Genomic DNA, 19,859 nt, shown 5'->3' with positions numbered 1-19,859 from the left:
AAAAGATTTTCCTTAATTTTACAAATATATTTAGAAAGAGAGAGCTGGAATTTTTTATATATATATATATATAGCATTGGATTCGGATTGAGTTGGGGTTGCCCTCAACTTCTCCATATAACCCAACCCAGGCTAGCCCATCAATGGAGATGAGTTCTGATTAACCTGCCCAAGTTGCAGCCCTAATATAAACAGTCAAGGAACTCATGCAAGCCACATGATTTAAACCATCTAATGATTCATAAATACAAGCCATAGTTCATGGAAAAATAAATAAGAAATTCACTAATCACAGGAGAGTCTGATGGAACTCATGACAGCCCCACAATTTAAAGCATCTAATGTGATTGGTTACTATTTCCATTCCTTTAATTTTACTTCAGTTTAAAGTATACAAAATAACCTGGTTCCGAAGGAAATACAAAAGTGGATACGGAGAATCACATCCTGCAACTTCGACAATGTGTTTCACTTCACATCCAAGATGATTCCCGGTTGAATATCCAAAAGAAGAGAAAATAAGTATCCCAAACAATAATATTACATCTGATGATAGATTTCTACAAATTCCCAAACAAATATGGACCTAAACTACTTGAGAAAATCAAAAGGTTATCTTGTGCATTATGCTTTCTAAGTTCATAAATGAGAATAACTCTATAAGTTCATAAATGACAAATGATGAATTCCGGAATTACTGTCTGCATGAGATAACTTGAGGATAAAATGTCCAACCAAAAAAAAAAAAAAAAAAGAGAGAAATTGAATGAAAGGAATAGTACTGCTAACCTTCCATTTTCAAATAAGTTGGGATCAGACCATAGAACTCATGGTTCCAGTGTAGATTATCCAATTAAGCTCTCTATTGGTTCGTCCTCTAATTCAGAAATCACAGAAGAGTTGCTCCCTTGTGATCCGAGCGACCCCTGCGGCAACAATGGCGGAAATCGACTTAAAGTTACACTATTGTCACCAAGAAAAATATTAGCTTTTTTCCTTCGGCCATTGTTGGATGCATCGTGCAAGGGCAGCATCTCTGTGAGGAGGAGTCCAATATGGCAGTATGTAAGGAAATCCACCTGATTCCCATAATCTATCCAACTCCTCCTTTGATTTCATGTCCACTCGATCTTTTTCTTCTTCTGCTACTGATACTTGCTCATCTTCCTCACTGTTTCCTTCCAAAATAACTCCATCTTTACTCTCTCTGAAGTTGCTCTGCCCTCCTTTGATCGCTTCCTCTTCGCTCCGATCCTTAATCCAGATTCCAACTCATTTTTCCACTCTTCTTTGATCTCCATTGGCATCGAATTAGAACTATTAGGAGCCATTGATGATGATGCCACGAGCTTGCACTGTTTCGGATCTACTACCCCATATTGGAATCCCAAAGAGAGTTTGAGATTTTCCTAATTATGGTTCAATTTGAGTAAAAAGTGTTTGAAACCTTTCATAAATATCAAAGCAAACAAGATAATTTTTTAACGAGTAACCAAGACCTTAGAACACTACGCAATTTAAATTTCATTCAATATTTAAAAAACGGAACAGATAATTAAATAATTTTTTTTTGTCAAATTGGCCTAATTATGGTTCAATTTTGTAGTATTTATAAAAAATATACATACTTTCTTGGAAAAAGGCTAAATTCAACCATCTATCAACATGATCGTTGGATGTTAGGGTTTTCGAGAAAAATGTATCCCTAGGAAAAAGTGAGTTAATCTCTAACAGATCGAAAACGATATCTAAGAAATATGTGTTTTCCCTTGAAGCTTACAGTCACGTTGATGGAGAGCCTTAAATGGGGTTCTAGCTGTTTGAGACTTGAAAAGTCTTACTATCTTCAATTAAATTAAATGGTGAGAGATGACACCATCAACGTTGTGTGCTAGTGGAAACCATTGAATGATAGGTTCTACAAGTGCCAATGGGTCGATTCTAGTTTGGTTCCTAAGATATCTAACATAGGAATCGTCAAAATTTCTTTGTTTTGGTTCTAAAATATATGCAATTGAAACTGGAAACGCCAAAATCTTTGTTTATCTATCAGTTCAAGTTCTTATGATAGATAAGACGAAAATCACACTTAGTGATAAAAGCATTCCATCTTCTTTACATGCAAATCTCATTTTCATTGTAAAACATGAGAAAACATCTTTTTTTTATGAATCATTGCAAAGCTTTTTTTCTTTAAAAAACAACACGTTTTTTTGATAGATAACATAACACACTTTTTATAAAAGCATTAGCATCATAATTACAATTTATTTCAGTGAGATATGAGTAAACTTTACTTCAAGTTTTCAAACAACTAAAATTAATCTTCTTCACTGATAATATAAACTTCTAGATGGTTATTTTAAACTAAAATATATAGATTAAATAGAATCTTGGTAATTTTATGGTAATATTTATTAATTTCAAAAGATAGGGAAGCCTCCAACTATTTATAATATAAAAACTGGAACAACTAATCACTTATACTCAGTTTTGATTCCCATCGATTATGTTACTTTAAGACCCAAGTCCGATCAGATATTAGAAAAAGGGATGTCAAACCAAAGTTTCTGGACCTTGCTAAAGCTAAATGGGTACCCAATTGACAGTCCTGGTTGGCTGTAATGGTTATGGTCCATGTAAAGGCTCCTGGATGAGGTGGCTGGAATACTACAAATAATAAGGGATGTACATACAGGTCCACCCAAACTGAATACTCAGGTTTGGTTCAGATTTTGAAAAAACTGGAACCAAACCTAATAATTCGAGTTTCGGGGTTTTTAATAAACATCAAAACCAGAACCAACCTCAATTTTTTTGAGTTTTGACTGGGATTGTTTTTTTCAAAAAAAAAAAAAAAGAAAAGAAAAAAAAAAAAAAGAACAAAAACTTTTAAATAAAACATTACAAATCTTTACTTTAAAAATTAGTTTAAAAAAATCCTCTATACTATAATTACGAAAAAAAAAAAAAAAGAAGATAGAAAATAACAAGAAAGAAGGAAATTAATAAAGTACTCATAATACAAATAAAACATTAGGTAATAACTCACTTGTTAGGCTTTAGGCTTCAAAACAAGGGCTGTCTCTACATTTTATATTTGAAAGATGAGCATCGTCCACTTCTTGAGCACAAGAAACTCCGCTTCATCGTCAAAGATGGATTGAAGCAAGTCCAGTCCAGCACTGCGACGCCTGGTCGACATGATTGTTAAGTGTGACATATTGCTGTGGACAAGACCAACTTCTTCCTTGTTAAGATAGAACATATTGAAGCAAAAGCAAAAAAGTACTAGGCAAAACATATTTTCTAAAACTAATCTTGAGTGCCAAAAGAAGAGAGCACCTCATTGGAATCTATTATTGAAAAGTACTATGTGAAACATATTTTCTAAAATTCAAAAATAAGAAAATCATAATTCTTTAGAAAGATTTGATCGCTATTTTCAACTTGAGATGATATAATTGTCCAACCAAATAAAGAGAAATTGAACAAAAGAACAATACCTCTCGACCTTGCGTTTGCTAATAAATTGGGATCGGGCCAGTGACCTCAAGATTGTAGTGCATATCATACAATTAATATCTATCATCTTGAAGGCTTTTAAGAAAATATCCTTTAATTGACCTACAGACACAAAATTTAATACAGATCACACTTTCAACAATGAAAAACTAAATAAGAAAGGAAAGAAATTTAAAACTGGTGTCTAAGGTCATGATCCAAAAAACTAGAGAACCTATGCATTATTAAAAGGCATTTTTTACTAGATATCTCCACATATAATTTTTTTTCTTTAAAAGAAAATAAAACTAACAGCATTGTACACCATCTAAAGACCATTTAACACTGTGTTTATTTCCAATCAATCAGAATAAAATGAGAGGTTTTTGATAAAGCTAACAGAAAAAACTTATTTAAAACCAAATCATAGAAAATTTATATTTTAAGGATCAAAGTTGTACTTTTTCAACCTAACTTGAACACTTGATCAGCTCAATCTGGATCGGTATTCATAGGTATTACGGAAATTAAGAAATGGTTCAATAAAACAAACCCATCTAGGCTGAAAACAGTGGAAGAACCTTTCGATCAAACAAAAAAAAAACAAACCAGACTTTCAATCACTATAAAAGACTGCAGATCAGAGCTAAACAACGACTCACCACGGAAAAATAACTTGATCTTCGCCCGAGCCATTAATGGCGACTGAAAATTTTGATTTTTCTCGGTAACTTGATTAACATAAACGATCTTAGACAGAACAAGACATGGGTTAGGGTTAGGATTTGTGGGTGAAAAGCGAACCTTGAAGAAGCGCTGGTTTCGAAGAAGTTAGGGTAGAATCTGAGGTGTTAGTCGTAGGCTAGGGTTTCGATGGATCCCATAAGTAGGGTTGTAAACGGATACTAATCAAATCCGATGTGGCCACATCCGAATATTTTCTACAGCATCCGAATTCGAAAAATCTATCGGATATCCGGTAATATCCGATCTTGATTCCATCTGTACCTTCGTCTTCAACCTGTACCAAGATTTTCCTTCTCTCCAAAACCAATCTCAACCCTTAGTTTTCAATTTCAATAGCAGCCATCTTCAACGTTCAAATATCAAGTAAAAACAATTGATTTTTGGGAAATACAAAAATACTGAAAATTTTGAACAAAAAATCAAGTGTTTTATGGATAACATAGAAGATGAGATTGAATCTTATGAATTTTCACGAAAAAAATGAAGGTATATTTTGTTCAAAGACGAAGCTAATGGATTTGGAAGAATTAAAAACAAGGTTTTTAGTTCGAGATTGAAGAGAGAGTACCTACCTGGACGCTCATCACCAGAGAAAATGGCCGTCAACATAAGTTAAAGTAGTTCACACTCCTAAACCCACTTGCTTGTTCCTTTAGGTTGAGAGAGAAGATGAAGACCGTTTTGGGTCGGAGACACCGATGGAAAAGCAACATTTTTGTCTTTTTTATTTAATATAATATCTTTAAAAAAGGTTTTGCTATATAACATGAATATATTATACATATGTTTAAATCGAATCGGATATTATCTGTTCGGATTTTGTAACATCTGAATTTGATTCGAATGTTAAAATAACATCATAATACAAATCTGAATTCCGAAAATATCGGATAATATCCGATATTTCAAATCGAATTAGAAGTTGGATATGGATTTTCGAATATCCATTGACAAGCCTACCCATATCGTTGTATTGACTCTTTCATGTAATGGATATGACTCAAGTGAGTTATCTCGGTTTCCAACAATTTTGAAGTCTAACTCAGGTATTTGAACTAAAAAAGCAGGGTCATATTGATGTGTGTCTTAAGGGCACACGTTAAAGTCCATTAGTTATACCTGGGAATAAGCACATGAGAGTATTTTAGTAAAAAAATAAATTTTTGAGGGCTTTTAGGTATAGAAAAAACTTTAAAACCATCCAGATAGCTAAGGAGACTAGATTACGAAAAAACTATAAAACCATGTAGCTTGAGTAGAAGAAGTTGGGTTAATAGGTTTGAATCGATGATTCATTGATTTGCCACGTATTCATAAATTTTTGGATTAAAATTTTTTGCATGTGTGTATGAATTGTTGAGTTACTAATTTGCCATGTGTTTCTAATTTTTTGATTTCAAAATTTTACATATGTATGGATTGTTGATTTGCTGATTTGTCACATGTTCATGATATTTTGATTCAAGAATTTATATGCATGACTTCTCGGTTCGTTGATTATGTGTTCATAAGGTTCCTAACTGGAAATTTGACATGTATAAATCTCCAATTTGTAAATTTTTTAACGTGTTAATAATTTTCCTGATTTGATTATTTTACTTGATTTTAATTTTTGCAAATCTCAAGGTTCATATATATTCGCAATTTCATATTTATAATTTTGTGCAATACTGAATTTTGCGATGTTGAGTTGCTATGTGCTCATAATTTGGAAGATTCGATATTCATGACTGCTTTTTTGGAAACTTCATTTTTTGAAAATTTATATTTCAGAAAATTCATAATTTTCTATCTTAGAAAATTCATATTCATAAATTTCTAATTTAGAAGTTTCATTTTTTTGATTTTCTAATTTAGAAATTTGCATTTTCCTATTTAGAAACTTCATGTTCGTGGAAATTTATGAATTTCTAATTAAAAAATTCTATATTTTGAAGCTTTCTTTTTTTGAAAAATTCATGTTTTGCAAATTTTTAATTTAGAACTTGTCCTATATTTGTAATTTTCTAGTTTAGAAAATTTATTTTTATAAATTTCTAATTTGGAAACTTATCATATTTACTAGTTCTGATTTGAAAATTTCCTAATTTGAAAACTTCATAAATTGTCAATACATTTATCTTTAAGCCTAATACATTTTTAATGTCCGACGACTGTATGTAAGTTTATCTTAAATCACCACTAATTCCCAGGGGACCTAGGTTTTGGGTCAGGTCATGGATCTTAAAAATTGGGGCGTGACATTTTTGTGTTGTACAAGTTCGACGCATTAGTGAAACAAAACACAAAAAAAACATGTAATTTCTTTTCATTCTTATGCAATTAGAAGAGTATCAACGCCAGCATGATGGATTTTAAAACTATAATAGAAAGAAACTAATCATACAAGACAATGGTTATGCACTAAGAAGCTCACTACAATTTTTTTTTCTTCTTGTAACCCCACTCTCTTACAAAAAATAAATAAATAAAACCCTTAACAAAAAAAAAAAAAAAAATTACAAATACCGGTATGCCAGCTTTGTTAATTGCTTAGATTTGGGACAGTCTATGGCAAACTCGAAGGACAGCTTTGTTGATGCCATTTTCTCTAGTTAATCCAAGGTCGTCCATCAACTTCATTGACTCCTAACTTTTCAACTCCTCCAATCTCAGCCTTTTCAGTTTCTAACTTTTCGTCTCCTTCATCCTTCACCAGGCTGGATAGTTACGTCATATCCTTCGATCCTTTTTGCTGATAAACTTGAACTCACTAGAAGAAAATATAACTGAAGAATTCAAGTTGAATGGAATTAATATTTGAAGTAAAACATACAACGCTAAGCTTAAATGTTATATAGTATAATTTTAATATACCCCACTTAGTTATGTGCTTATTTGTGATACCCCTGATTTTCAAACTAATGACGTACCCCTTCCCCAACAAAATCAATTTTCAAACTAATGAAGTACCTCCCCAATCGCAATAATATCTGACAGACTTACCTTCTTCAACCCCTTACCAAAAACCCTTGATTTTTTTACCCAAGAATCATTTGTCTTCAACTTGGAATGTGATATTTGTTTAAGAGCGATTCTATTGCTACACCAACTTTTGCTAATGCCCACCCATTTCATATGTAAATAAATCACCTCGGAATTAGCATACTTGTGGTGGCATTAGCAAATGTTGGTGTGACAATAGATTAGTTGAAGATCATCTCTATAAAGGCATTCCATCTTTGCATGCAAATTTCCTTCTTGTTGTAAAACATGAGAGAATATCTTCTTTAACGAATCATTGCAAAGCCTTTTTCTTTCAAGATCACAACACATTTTTCTATAAAAGCATTAGAATCATAATTACAATTTATTTTAGTAAGATATGTGCAAACTCTATTTCAAGTAATATAAACTTCTAGCTGAATGTTTTAAACTAGAATGCATAGATTAAATGGAAACTTGATAAGTTTATGTAATATTTGTCATTTCTAAAGTGAGAGAAGCCTGCAAACTATTTAGAATATGAAAATTGAAAAAACTAATCAATTTTGAGTACCTTGAATATTACCAACTAGGTTTCGCTTTCTATCGGTTATGTTACTTTAAGACAAAAGGGATGTCAAATCCAAGTTTTTGGTTCTGTCTCAAGTTAAATTGGTACTCAAATGACACCCTTAGTTTGTTGTTCTTGAATGTTAATGGCTCATGTCTCCTCGATGAGGTGGCTGAATCATGAGTTTCAAAGGGTTCTATACTCTATTGATTGCCTTCCAACTTGTTCTTTGCGAAAACCGGAACTGGACCTAATAATTTGGATTCGGGATTTTTTGGATAACATAAACACAAGAACCAAACCAAACCCCAAATTTTTGAGTTTTGATGGGATAAGTTTTTTTTCTTCAAATAAAAAAAAACTTTTTAAAAACAAAATATTTAAATGAAATTTTACAAGCCTATACTTTAAAAATTATTTTTAAAAAATGCTTTAAAATACAAATACAAAGAAATGATAGAAAATAACAAGAAACAAGGAAATGAATAATGTACTTATAATGCAAATAAAACATAAGGTAATAACTCACTTATTAGGCTTTGGGCTCCAAAACCAAGCCCATCTTTACATCTTTTTATTTGGAAGACTGCCTCCATAAACATTTCTTCAGCACATATATCTCCACCTCGTCATCAAAGATGGGTTGAAGAGATCGAGGTCCCCTTCTGTCATGCTGTGACATTCCACAATGAAGAACATAAAACAATGATTCAGAAAACATCCACCAAACCAGCAAAACCATACAAACAACTTAATTTGAATGAAAGCGATAGTACCTGCTTAGGTTTGACTTGCTAACAGGTAGGGATCGGACCAATGACCTCATGGTTGCAGTGCAGATCATCAAATTTAGCTCTCTCATCTTGAAGGCTTCTATTAAGTAATCCTTCAATTGCCCTGTAAATAAAAATTTAATAAGGATCACACTTTCAACAATGAAAAAGTAAATAAGGAAAGAAATTTAAAACAGGTGTCTAAGGTCATGATCCAAAAAACTAGAGAGACTAAGAATTATTAAAATGGCATCTTCTCTACATATCTCCATATATAATTTTTATCAGAATAAAAGGAGATTTTTTTGGAAATAGATAACAGAAAAATTATTAGAAAATCAAATCGATGGTTAAAACATGTTCTAATGGCCAAAGTTCTAGTTTTTCAACCTGATTTGAACACTTGATAGGCTGAATCAGGTTCAGGAATCATGGGCATTAAAGGACTTAAGAAATAGTTCAATCAAACACACCAATCTAGACTGTAAACAGTGGAGGAAGCTTTTGATTAAACAAAACAACAAATTGACAATCAATCACATTAAAAGACTACAGATCAAAGAGAAAGAACGACTCACCACAGAAAAATCACTGGATCCTCGCTCAAGCCTTTAATGGAGACTGAAAATTTTAGTTTTTCTTGATAACTTAGATAACAAAAAAAATGATCGCGAAAGAATAAGATATGGATTAGGGTTTATGGGTGAGATGAGAACCTTGAAGAAGAGATTAATGGTTTTGAAGAAAAAGTTAGGTTAGACTAGGTGTTTGGTGTTGGCTAGGGTTTCGGTGGATCCCATAAGTTCTATTTATAGTTCGTAAATTCCCATTTTGAGTCTAGAGTCTATAGTCTTTAACGTTATGGATATGACTCGGTTGAGTCATCTCGGTTTCCAACATTTTTTAAGTCAAATTGAGATATTTGAACTGAAAAAATAAGAAAATTCAAGAATAATAAGAAATAACAAATCCCCATTTTGGCATTTTTAAAACCATCCAGTAGTTTGAGAAAGGGAAGATTATATGTAACTTGAAGAAGTTTGATTAGAAGGTTCTTACAAAAAAATTGGCACACAAGGTTAAATGTGCACATTAAATTCTAAAGAGACTAAATTTTGAGAATACATATCTCCTTTCCTTTTTTTTTTTTTTTTTTTGCTTTGGCCGGCCGCACGTACAATCCACTTGCACGTGCTTGCGATAACATAACTAAATTAAAATTATGAAGAGTATTACAACAAGGTAAACAAGTAGAAGTCTGTGAGAATTTTAAATAGTATAATACTGAAATCACATTAAAATGTACATCGATTGTACATTCTGATATGGTGGTGCACACATAACCATAGATGCTTTTCAATCCTATCTCGATGAAAAGCATCTATAGTTATGTGTGCACCACCACATCAGAATGCCAAAATTGGTGTACATTTCAATGTTACTCCCGCACGACTCTTTTAAATAACATGAAATTAACTTTTCTTTGTGCATCAAAATATATATTTTGATTTTCAATTTTTTTTTAAACTTTTGATAAAAACACATATATTATATACACCTGCGTAGGAGTGTAAAAATCAGCCTCCAATACCTCAAATCTTGCCATAGGTATAAAAAATTTCTTCTTTTACCAAAGCATTTAACGTGAGATCTATGTGACAAGGTCAGCTACGTTGTTAGATTATTTTGGGTACAAATTTAATTCAGAAGACCATTGTTAACCATTATAGGATTATATATATGTATAAATATATATTTTTTGACATTGAATGAATTAGGTCCCCAGAACCAAGACATATGAGACCCTCCCACGGGCACATGCAACGCCCGTACATCACACTAAAATATTTACCATTATGGAGAATTCTAAAAGTGACTTCCTACGACACTGCACTCAACATTGTGTTGACATAGCAGTATGCACACAACCATATATTTTTTTCACAAAAATCTTGAGGAAAAAATTTATGGTTTTTGGCACACTAGCATGTGGGTGCAATGTTGACCGCAGTTTCGTAGGAAGTCACTTTCAACTGGCTCTTTTAAATTTTTACCATTTGAAATGAGTTTTACAATTTTCAATTACATACATTCATAGTATAAAGCGGAGGCAAATTATATAATCTGAAATCTATTTCAACGTGAAAGATGTAGTTTTTATTAGTAAGACTATCTATAAAATTTTAGTTTCCTTTAAAGAATTCTTTCTCTTATTTATCTTGGGGAAGTAATGATATGATTTCCATAAGAACTGGAAGTTGACAACCAGAACAAAGATTTGTTGTTTAGAAAATTATATGCTAAGCTGATGAACTAATGGCATGACCTCATGGGCATTAAATGAGCAAGAGTGATTGGTTAATCAAAAGAAATTTTTTGGACAAAATTTTCGGAGTAGTTTAAGTGCTTTATTTTTGCAATTTTTTTTCCAATACACATGGCATCATGCCATTGACTTATCAGATTAGCAATTGTTTTTCTCCGAGGTTTAATCATCCTAAAATATAACAAATGCACACCTCCTATGAGAATGTTACCTTCCTTGAAAAAAATAAAAAGAATGGATTGAGGGTTTAATAGAAACCTTGAAGAAGAGAGATTAACTGTTCTAAAGAAATTAAGTATGGGGTTTAGGGTTTAAGTGGGTCCAATAAGTTCCTTGTATGGTTTTAAATATCTATTTCACATCTTGTTTGGTTTGGGATATCAAGACTACTTGGGTGAGTAATCTTGATCATGGATGCTTTTTAAGTCCAATTCAATCTTTGAACCTGAATTCAAATATTGAAAGTATGAAGAAAAAAAAATCTTGATTTTGGCATCTCATCTCAAACCCCTACAGTACAAGATGACTCGGGCAAGTCATTTCGATCTCAAAAAATTATTAAAACCATGGTGCTAAACTCGAGATAGAGAAAGTTACATAGAATGATGTGACCAAAATATGGATCAAATGCCTAAATGCCCACCTCAATTTTTGAGGTGCACTAACTCCAAAATTGAACGTAAATCAAAATAACTATTACATTAATTTAAAAAAAAAAAATTATGATGAATGTGCAGCCAGAATCCGGTGGGTAGTGTTAATGGACTCTGCCTCACTAATCTGAAATCGCTCTTATCACTTCCCTCTTAGTGCCGGCATGGTACCTACCAAAATCACTCTGATGCTCAAGTTAGAGAAGTAGAGAAATAATCTAAAGAACTGGTTAGACCTCCAATCCGCCAAAAGATCCATTCTTCTGTGCTAACTGTGATATTTATGAATTCTTGATCGAAGAGGTGTTGGTCTATCTCATGATCATGCTTTTTTTTTTTTTTTTTTTAAAAGACAAGTTAACCATTTATCTTTAAGCCTAATACATTTTTAACGTCTGACGACTGTATGTAGGTTTATCTTAAATCACCACTAATTCCCAGGGGACCATGGTTTTGGGTCAGGTCATGGATCCTAAAAATTGGGGCGTGACATTTTTGTGTTGTACAAGTTCGACGCATTAGTGAAACAAAACAAAAAAATAGCATGTAATTTCTTTTCATTCTTATGCAATTAGAAGTGTATCAACGCCAGCATGATGGACTTAAAAACTATAATAGAAAGAAACTAATCATATAAGACAATGGTTATGCACTAAGAAGCTCACTACACTTTTTTTTCTACTTGTAACCCACTCTCTTACAAAAAATAAATAAATAAAACCCTTAACCAAAAAAAAAAAAAAAAAAAATTACAAATACCGGTATGCCAGCTTTGTTAATTGCTTAGATTTGGGACAGTCTATGGCAAACTCGAAGGACAGCTTTGCTGATGCCATTTTCTCTAGTTAATCCAAGGACTTCCATCAACTTCATCGACTCCTAACTTTTCAACTCCTCCAATCTCAGCCTTTTTAGTTTCTAACTTTTCGTCTCCTTCATCCTTCACCAGGCTGGATAGTTATGGCATCTCTGTTCTCTATTTCTTCATATCCTTCAACCATTTTTGCTGATAAACCTGAACTCACCAGAAGAAAATATAACTGAAGAATTCAAGTTGAATGGGATTAATATTTGAAGTAAAACATACAACGCTAAGCTTAAATGTTATATAGTATAATTTTAATATACCCCACTTAGTTATGTGCTTATTTGTGATACCCCTGATTTTCAAACTAATGACGTACCCCTTCCCCAACAAAATCAATTTTCAAACTAATGAAGTACCTCCCCAATCGCAATAATATCTTACAGACTTACCTTCTTCAACCCCTTACCAAAACCCCTTGATTTTTTTACCCAAGAATCATTTATCTTGAACTTGGAATTTGATATTTGTTTAAGAGCCATTCTATTGCTACACCAACTTTTGCTAATGCCCACCCATTTCATATGTAAATAAATCACCTCAGAATTAGCATACTTGTGGTGGCATTGGATAATGTTGGTGTGGCAATAGATTAGTTGAAGATTATCTCTATAAAGGCATTCCATCTTTGCATGCAAATTTCCTTCTTGTTGTAAAACATGAGAAAATATCTTCTTTAACGAATCATTGCAAAGCCTTTTTCTTTCAAGAGCACAGCACATTTTTTTTTATATAAAAGCATTAGAATCATAATTACAATTTATTTTAGTAAGATATGTGCAAACTCTATTTCAAGTAATATAAACTTCTAGCTGAATGTTTTAAACTAGAATGCATAGATTAAATGGAAACTTGATAAGTTTATGTAAATATTTGTCATTTCTAAAGTGAGAGAAGCCTGCAAACTATTTAGAATATAAAAATTGAAAAAACTAATCAGTTTTGAGTACCTTGAATATAACCAACTAGGTTTCGCTTTCTATCGGTTATGTTACTTTAAGACAAAAGGGATGTCAAATCCAAGTTTTTGGTTCTGTCTCAAGTTAAATTGGTACTCAAATGACACCCTTAGTTTGTTGTTCTTGAATGGTAATGGCTCATGTCTCCTCGATGAGGTGGCTGAATTATGAGTTTCAAAGGGTTCTATACTCTATTGATTGCCTTCCAACTTGTTCTTTGCGAAAACCGGAACTGGACCTAATAATTTGGATTCAGGATTTTTTGGATAACATAAAAACAAGAACCAAACCAAACCCCAAATTTTTGAGTTTTGATGGGATAATTTTTTTTTCTTCAAATAAAAAAAAACTTTTTAAAAACAAAATATTTAAATGAAATTTTACAAACCTATACTTTAAAAATTATTTTTAAAAGATGCTTTAAAATACAAATACAAAAAAATGATAGAAAATAACAAGAAACAAGGAAATGAATTACGTACTCATAATGCAAATAAAACATAAGGTAATAACTCACTTATTAGGCTTTGAGCTCCAAAACCAGGCCCGTCTTTACATCTTTTTATTTGAAAGACTGCCTCCATAAACAGTTCTTCAGCACATATATCTCCACTTCATCATCAAAGATGGGTTGAAGAGATCGAGGTCCCCTTCTCTCATGCTGTAACATTCCACAATGACGTACATAAAACAATGATTCAGAAAACATCCACCAAACCAGCAAAACCATACAAACAACTTAATTTGAATGAAAGCGATAGTACCTGCTAGGTTTGACTTGCTAACATGTTGGGATCGGACCAATGACCTCATGGTTGCAGTGCAGATCATCAAATTTAGCTCTCTCATCTTGAAGGCTTCTATTAAGTAATCCTTCAATTGCCCTGTAAATAAAAATTTAATAAGGATCACACTTTCAACAATGAAAAAGTAAATAAGGAAAGAAATTTAAAACTGGTGTCCAAGGTCTTGATCCAAAAAACTAGAGAGAGACTAAGAATTATTAAAATGGCATCTTCTCTACATATCTCCATATATAATTTTTATCGGAATAAAAGGAGATTTTTTTGGAAATAGATAACAGAAAAATTATTAGAAAATCAAATCGATAGTTAAAACATGTTCTAATGGCCACAGTTGTAATTTTTCAACCTGATTTGAACACTTGATAGGCTGAATCAGGTTTAGGAATCATGGGTCTCAAAGGAATTAAGAAATAGTTAAATCAAACACACCAATCTAGACTGTAAACAGCGGAGGAAGCTTTTGATTAAACAAAACAACAACTTGACAATCAATCACATTAAAAGACTACAGATCAAAGAGAAAGAACGACTCACCACAGAAAAATCACTGGATCCTCGCTCAAGCCTTTAATGGAGACTGAAAATTTTAGTTTTTCTTGATAACTTAGATAACAGAAAAAATGATCGAGAAAGAATAAGATATGGATTAGGGTTTATGGGTGAGATGAGAACCTTGAAGAAGAGATTAATGGTTTTGAAGAAAAAGTTAGGTTAGACTAGGTGTTTGGTGTTGGTTAGGGTTTCGGTGGATTCCATAAGTTCTATTTATAGTTTGTAAATTCCCATTTTGAGTCTAGAGTCTTTGACGTTATGGATATGACTCGGTTGAGTCATCTCGGTTTGCAACATTTTTTAAGTCAAATTGAGATATTTGAACTGAAAAAAATAAGAAAATTCAAGAATAATAAGAAATAACAAATCCCCATTTGGGCATTTTTACAACTATCCAGTAGTTTGAGAAAGGGAAGATTATATGTAACTTGAAGAAGTTTGATTAGAAGGTTCTTACAAAAAAAATTAGCTCACAAGGTTAAATGTGCACATTAAAGAGACAAAATTTTGAGACTACATATCTTCTTTATTTATTTATTTATTTTTTTGGCTTTGGACGGCCGCACGTACAATCCACCTGCACGTGTTTGCTATAACATATCTAAATGATTATTATAATATTATTTCAAAAGAAAAAAAGAAAAAAAAATTATGAAGAGTATTACAACAAAGTAAACAAGTAAAAGTCTGTGAGAATTTTAAATAGGATAATGCTGAAGTCACATCAAAATGTACACTCTAAGATGGTGGTGCACACATAACCATAGATGCTTTTCAATCCTATCTCGATGAAAAGCATCTATAGTTATGTATGCACCACCACATCAGAATGTCAGAATTGGTGTACATTTTCAATGTTACTCCTGCATGACTCTTTTAAATAACATGAAAATTAACTATTTTTTGTGCATCAAAATATATATTTTGATTTTCAATTTTTTTCCTTTTGATAAAAATACATTGATTATATACACCTGCGTAGGAGGGTAAAAATCTGCCTCCAATACCTCAAATCTTGCCATAGGTATAAAAAATTTCTTTTTTTACCAAAGCAGTTAACGTGAGATCTATGTGACAAGCTCTGTTAACATTGTTAGATTATTTTGGGTACAAATTTAATTCAGAAGACCATTGTTAACCATTATAGGATTATATATATATATATATATATATATATATATATATATATTTATGTTGAATGAGCTAGGTCCTCGAAACAAAGACATAAGAGACCTTCCCTGGGCACATGCAACGCCCATACATCACACTAAAATATTTACCATTATGGAAAATTCTAAAGTGACTTCCTCCGACAATGCACTCAACACTGTGTTGACGTAGCAGTATGCACATAACCATATATTTTTTCCCAAAAATCTCGAGGAAAAAATTTATGGTTATCGACACACTGCTATGTGTGTGCAATGTTGATTGCAGTATCGTAGGAAGTCACTTTCAACTGGCTCTTTTAAATTTTTACCATTTGAAATGAGTTTTACAATTTTCAATTACATACACTCATAGTATAAAGCGGGGTCAAATTATATAATCTGAAATTTATTTCAACATGAAAGATGTAGTTTTTATTAATAAGACTATCTATAAAATTTTAGTTTCCTTTAAAGAATTCTTTCTCTTATTTATCTTGTGGTATTAATGATATGATTTCCATAAGAACTGGAAGCTGACAACTAGATCAAAGATATGTTGTTTAGAAAATTATATGCTAAGCTGATGAACGAATGGCAAGACCTCATGTGCATTAAATGAGCGAGAGTGATTGGTTAATCAAAAGAAATTTTTTGGACAAAATTTTGGAGCAGTTTAAGTGCTTTATTTTAGTAATTTTTTTTCCAATACACATGGCATCATGCCATTGACTTATCAGCTTAGAAATTGTTTTTCTCAATGGTAATTCAAGGCTTTATCGAGGTTTAATCATCCTAAAATATAACAAATGCACACCTCCGATGAGAATGTTACCTTCGTTGAAAAAAATAAAAAGAATGGATTGAGGGTTTAATAGGAACCTTGTAGAAGATATATTAATTGTTCTAAAGAAATTAAGTATGGGTTTAGGGTTTAAGCAGGTCCAATAAGTTCCTTTTATGGTTTTAAATATCTATTTCACGTCTTGTCTGGTTTATGATATCAAGATGACTCGGGTGAGTAATCTTGATCATGGTTGTTTTTTAAGTGTAATTCAATCTTTGAACCTAAATTCAAGTATTGAAAGTATGAAGGAAAGCATAAATCTTGATTTTGGCATCTCATCTCAAACCCCTACAATACAAGATGACTCGGGCAAGTCATCTCAATTTCAAACATTTATTAAAACCATGGTGCTAGACTCAAGACAAAGATGTTTATATAGAATGATGTGACCAAAATATGGATCAAATGTCTAAATGCCCACCTCAAATTTTGAGATGCACTAACTCCGAAATTGTATGTAAATCCAAATAACTATTACATTAATTAAAAAAAAATTATGATGAATGTGTAGTCAGAATCCGATGGGCAGTGTTAATGGACTCTGCCTCATTGATTCGAAGTCGCTCCTGTCAGCTTCCTTTTAGTGTTGGCATGATACCTATCAAAATCACTCTGATGCTCAAGTTTGAGAAGTAGAAGAATACTCTAAAAAACTTATTAGACCTCCAATTCGTTAAAATATCATTTCTTTTATGCTAACTATGTTTTTTATGGACCCTTGCTGCAAATTAGGGTTTCCCCCTCTCGTAGGCGGTGATCCTGTGGAATCCCTTAATTTTGTGGATCCATAAATGGAATGGGGATCTTCTGGATTGGTCATATTGTGTTGGAGAGATCTTTTTCGAGATCTCTAGGCTTGATGTGTGCGTATCAAGATTATGGATATTCTCTGACCATGTCTGCCTTGTTTGACAGACCAGGTCTTATTTTAGTGTTGTGTTGCCCTTCTAGCCAGGCTAAGGAGATCTTTTGCTTTGACCTGCCCTGTTGCTAGATAGCACCAGTGTACTGATCTGCAAATGGTATTGCTTAACTAACCTAGACACGTGTATGGCTCAGATACTTGTGCAATTATTTCCCTCTTCAATTATCCCCTATCGAGGAGACACGAAGTCTCTTCGTCTTCTCGAGATATGTAACATCTTTCTCATTGGCTGCCTTGATTCTCTATAATTACGTATGTCCTTAATGAATCGATGCATTTAATGCAATGTCGTTTCAAATCATCTTTGACAGCTAAAATGAATCAATCTTAATTTGTGTCCGTCCACGTGCCCCACTATCATTTGCACTACCCCTAAACTGTGACGTTTAGGTTGGATTTAGGTTGTCTTCTCAGGCATATTTCTCCTTTACTTTTTCTTCTAAATAAGATACTTAGTTCCCATTCTCTCTCTTATTGTGCTATTGTTATCTGTGATCTCGTTTTTCTGTATTTTGCAAAAAATTATCTATTTCTTTCCCTCTAATTCATTGTTACTCTTACATTTTTCAGACTGAGGTAATCTTTTTTCCTATTCTTCTCTTTCTTGCAAACTTACTTTCTCAATGGTTGCTAACATAACTCAACTTCAGAGGAGACTCTATAATCCTGCATCTGTGTTTCTTCGGGTTAGTGATGACCCTAATAACCATGGTGAATGCCTTTAAGAAAAAATCTTGGTCTACGCCAGCCAAATTAAGGCTAGTCTTAGTTTTTCTCTCTCATTTCCTTAGAGAGATATTGAGTAAGATAAACAAAGGGTGGTAAAAGGACCACCTGTTATCTTCCAAGAATGCAGCAGTGGTATTGATTTCTTCTCTCTCCAGTACTAACAAAGGGTGATAAAGGACTACCTATTTATCTTCAAGATCTGAAAGTTCGCCCCTGGTGTTCCTCATGAGGGATTTTGAGTTCCCTCAGACCTTTCAGGATAAGAATAACAAAACAAGCATCGTGATATCTCTAGATTATTGAAGTGTGTGGTGAACCTAAGCATACGTACTTGCTAAATCAGGTGTAAGGTGTAGAGATCTTAAACGTGCGTAAATTTCTATGTCAAGTCGTAACGAGAAATGAAGATGGAAAGACTAGAAATGAGAAAAATCAAGGATAGTACTCACAAGTCTTTGAATTCTGAATTCTTTACACTCATCATTAGGAATTCATCGCAACTGAGGGACGTATTGTCGAATTATGCATATGCAAAAATGGGATGTCTATAGATATTTTGTATTACTTGAGGGAAATGACTTTTAAGTAGTTGAGATTGATATATTGAAAAATGATCAAGGTCTAGAAAGTGGTTTCTAAAGCCCTAATTACATAAATTTTACGGGTAAACTGCACACTAAATCCCCTTATTAGATATAATGTATTGTTAGTCCATAATAATTATTTATTTCAATAAAATGAGATATTTTAATAACTAATTATTGTTATTTTTGAGTAACAAGAAAAAGTTGACAATTTTCGAAAATCAATAAGAAAATCCAAAGAATTCACTATGATCTAAGATTCAAACAAAGACAACTGACCAAGACCCAAACACAAGGGGCCTACATGGATCGTGGCTTCTTGGTCAACGTGGCTGGTAAGGTGGTGTCGGTGAATTATTCCTCAAGATTTTTGTAGGAGCTTAGTGGCTACAAATACTTCGCATTAAAGTAGAGTTTGAAGATTATTTCATTTATGGAAGATTTCCACACCTTATAAATCCTAATTTGGTCTCTATAAATATGACACCAGACCAGAGTCATCTAATCTCCTCTAAGCTCAACCTTTGTTATTTATTCTTTTTAGTTTTAGGTTTTCATGTTTTCCTTCTTTCTTTCTTAGTTATAAGATTGTAAGGAGACAGTGCCAGTTTCATATCAAAATCAATAAAAGAAGATAATTTTTCTTTCTCTCATCTTTCTTATTTTTCTTTTTCTTTTTTTATTTTATTATTCTTGTAATGTTTCTGGGCTAACCCTTCATTAGAGAAGTCAATGAAGCTAAATGACTGTTTTAATTAAAACTTGCATATGAATCCATATTGATTTATGTTCTTATGTGTCTTACTTTTTATTAGTAATTATTAGAAACTATTTTAAATTATCGTAAGTTCTGATGGTTTAATTTTAGATAAGGTCAAGTTAAATCATGCTTCGTTTTTGATAGTT

At 32.4% G+C, this 19,859-nt stretch overlaps 1 protein-coding gene and 2 long non-coding RNA genes across 7 annotated transcripts; all 3 read right to left on the bottom strand.

Moving 5' to 3' along the window:
- Positions 1-270: 270 nt before the first annotated feature.
- LOC147389636 (uncharacterized) lies at positions 271-4,960 on the bottom strand. 5 transcript variants are annotated; one of them, XR_015170899.1, is made up of 5 exons: positions 4,824-4,954; positions 4,167-4,541; positions 3,507-3,627; positions 3,053-3,227; positions 271-1,409 (listed from the first exon to the last, which is right to left on the bottom strand). XR_015170899.1 is itself a non-coding variant. In XM_086419416.1 (5 exons), exons 1-4 carry the CDS (start codon positions 4,833-4,835, stop codon positions 3,095-3,097), a joined length of 354 nt encoding a protein of 117 aa, XP_086275542.1. In that variant the 5' UTR covers positions 4,836-4,917; the 3' UTR covers positions 271-1,447; positions 3,053-3,094. The 5 variants fall into 5 exon arrangements, 2 of the variants coding, with proteins under 2 accessions (XP_086275542.1, XP_086275540.1); XM_086419416.1 differs by having other exon boundaries at positions 271-1,447; positions 4,167-4,254; positions 4,824-4,917; XM_086419414.1 differs by having other exon boundaries at positions 4,167-4,254; positions 4,824-4,913.
- A 1,605-nt stretch (positions 4,961-6,565) lies between these two features.
- On the bottom strand, positions 6,566-9,354 carry LOC147389635 (uncharacterized). The gene is made up of 4 exons (XR_015170697.1): positions 9,138-9,354; positions 8,563-8,683; positions 8,316-8,459; positions 6,566-7,019 (listed from the first exon to the last, which is right to left on the bottom strand). It is a non-coding gene; the product is annotated as an uncharacterized LOC147389635 (long non-coding RNA).
- A 2,758-nt stretch (positions 9,355-12,112) lies between these two features.
- Positions 12,113-14,892, bottom strand: LOC147389634 (uncharacterized). The gene is made up of 3 exons (XR_015170730.1): positions 14,703-14,892; positions 13,880-14,246; positions 12,113-12,553 (listed from the first exon to the last, which is right to left on the bottom strand). It is a non-coding gene; the product is annotated as an uncharacterized LOC147389634 (long non-coding RNA).
- Between the last annotated feature and the right edge of the window lie 4,967 nt (positions 14,893-19,859).

This window comes from Akebia trifoliata, chromosome 12, assembly GCF_017979445.1.
Source record: "Akebia trifoliata isolate Shusen 1 chromosome 12, ASM1797944v1, whole genome shotgun sequence".
Lineage (NCBI taxonomy): Eukaryota > Viridiplantae > Streptophyta > Magnoliopsida > Ranunculales > Lardizabalaceae > Akebia > Akebia trifoliata.
This window is presented reverse-complemented; position numbering and strand designations above follow the sequence as displayed.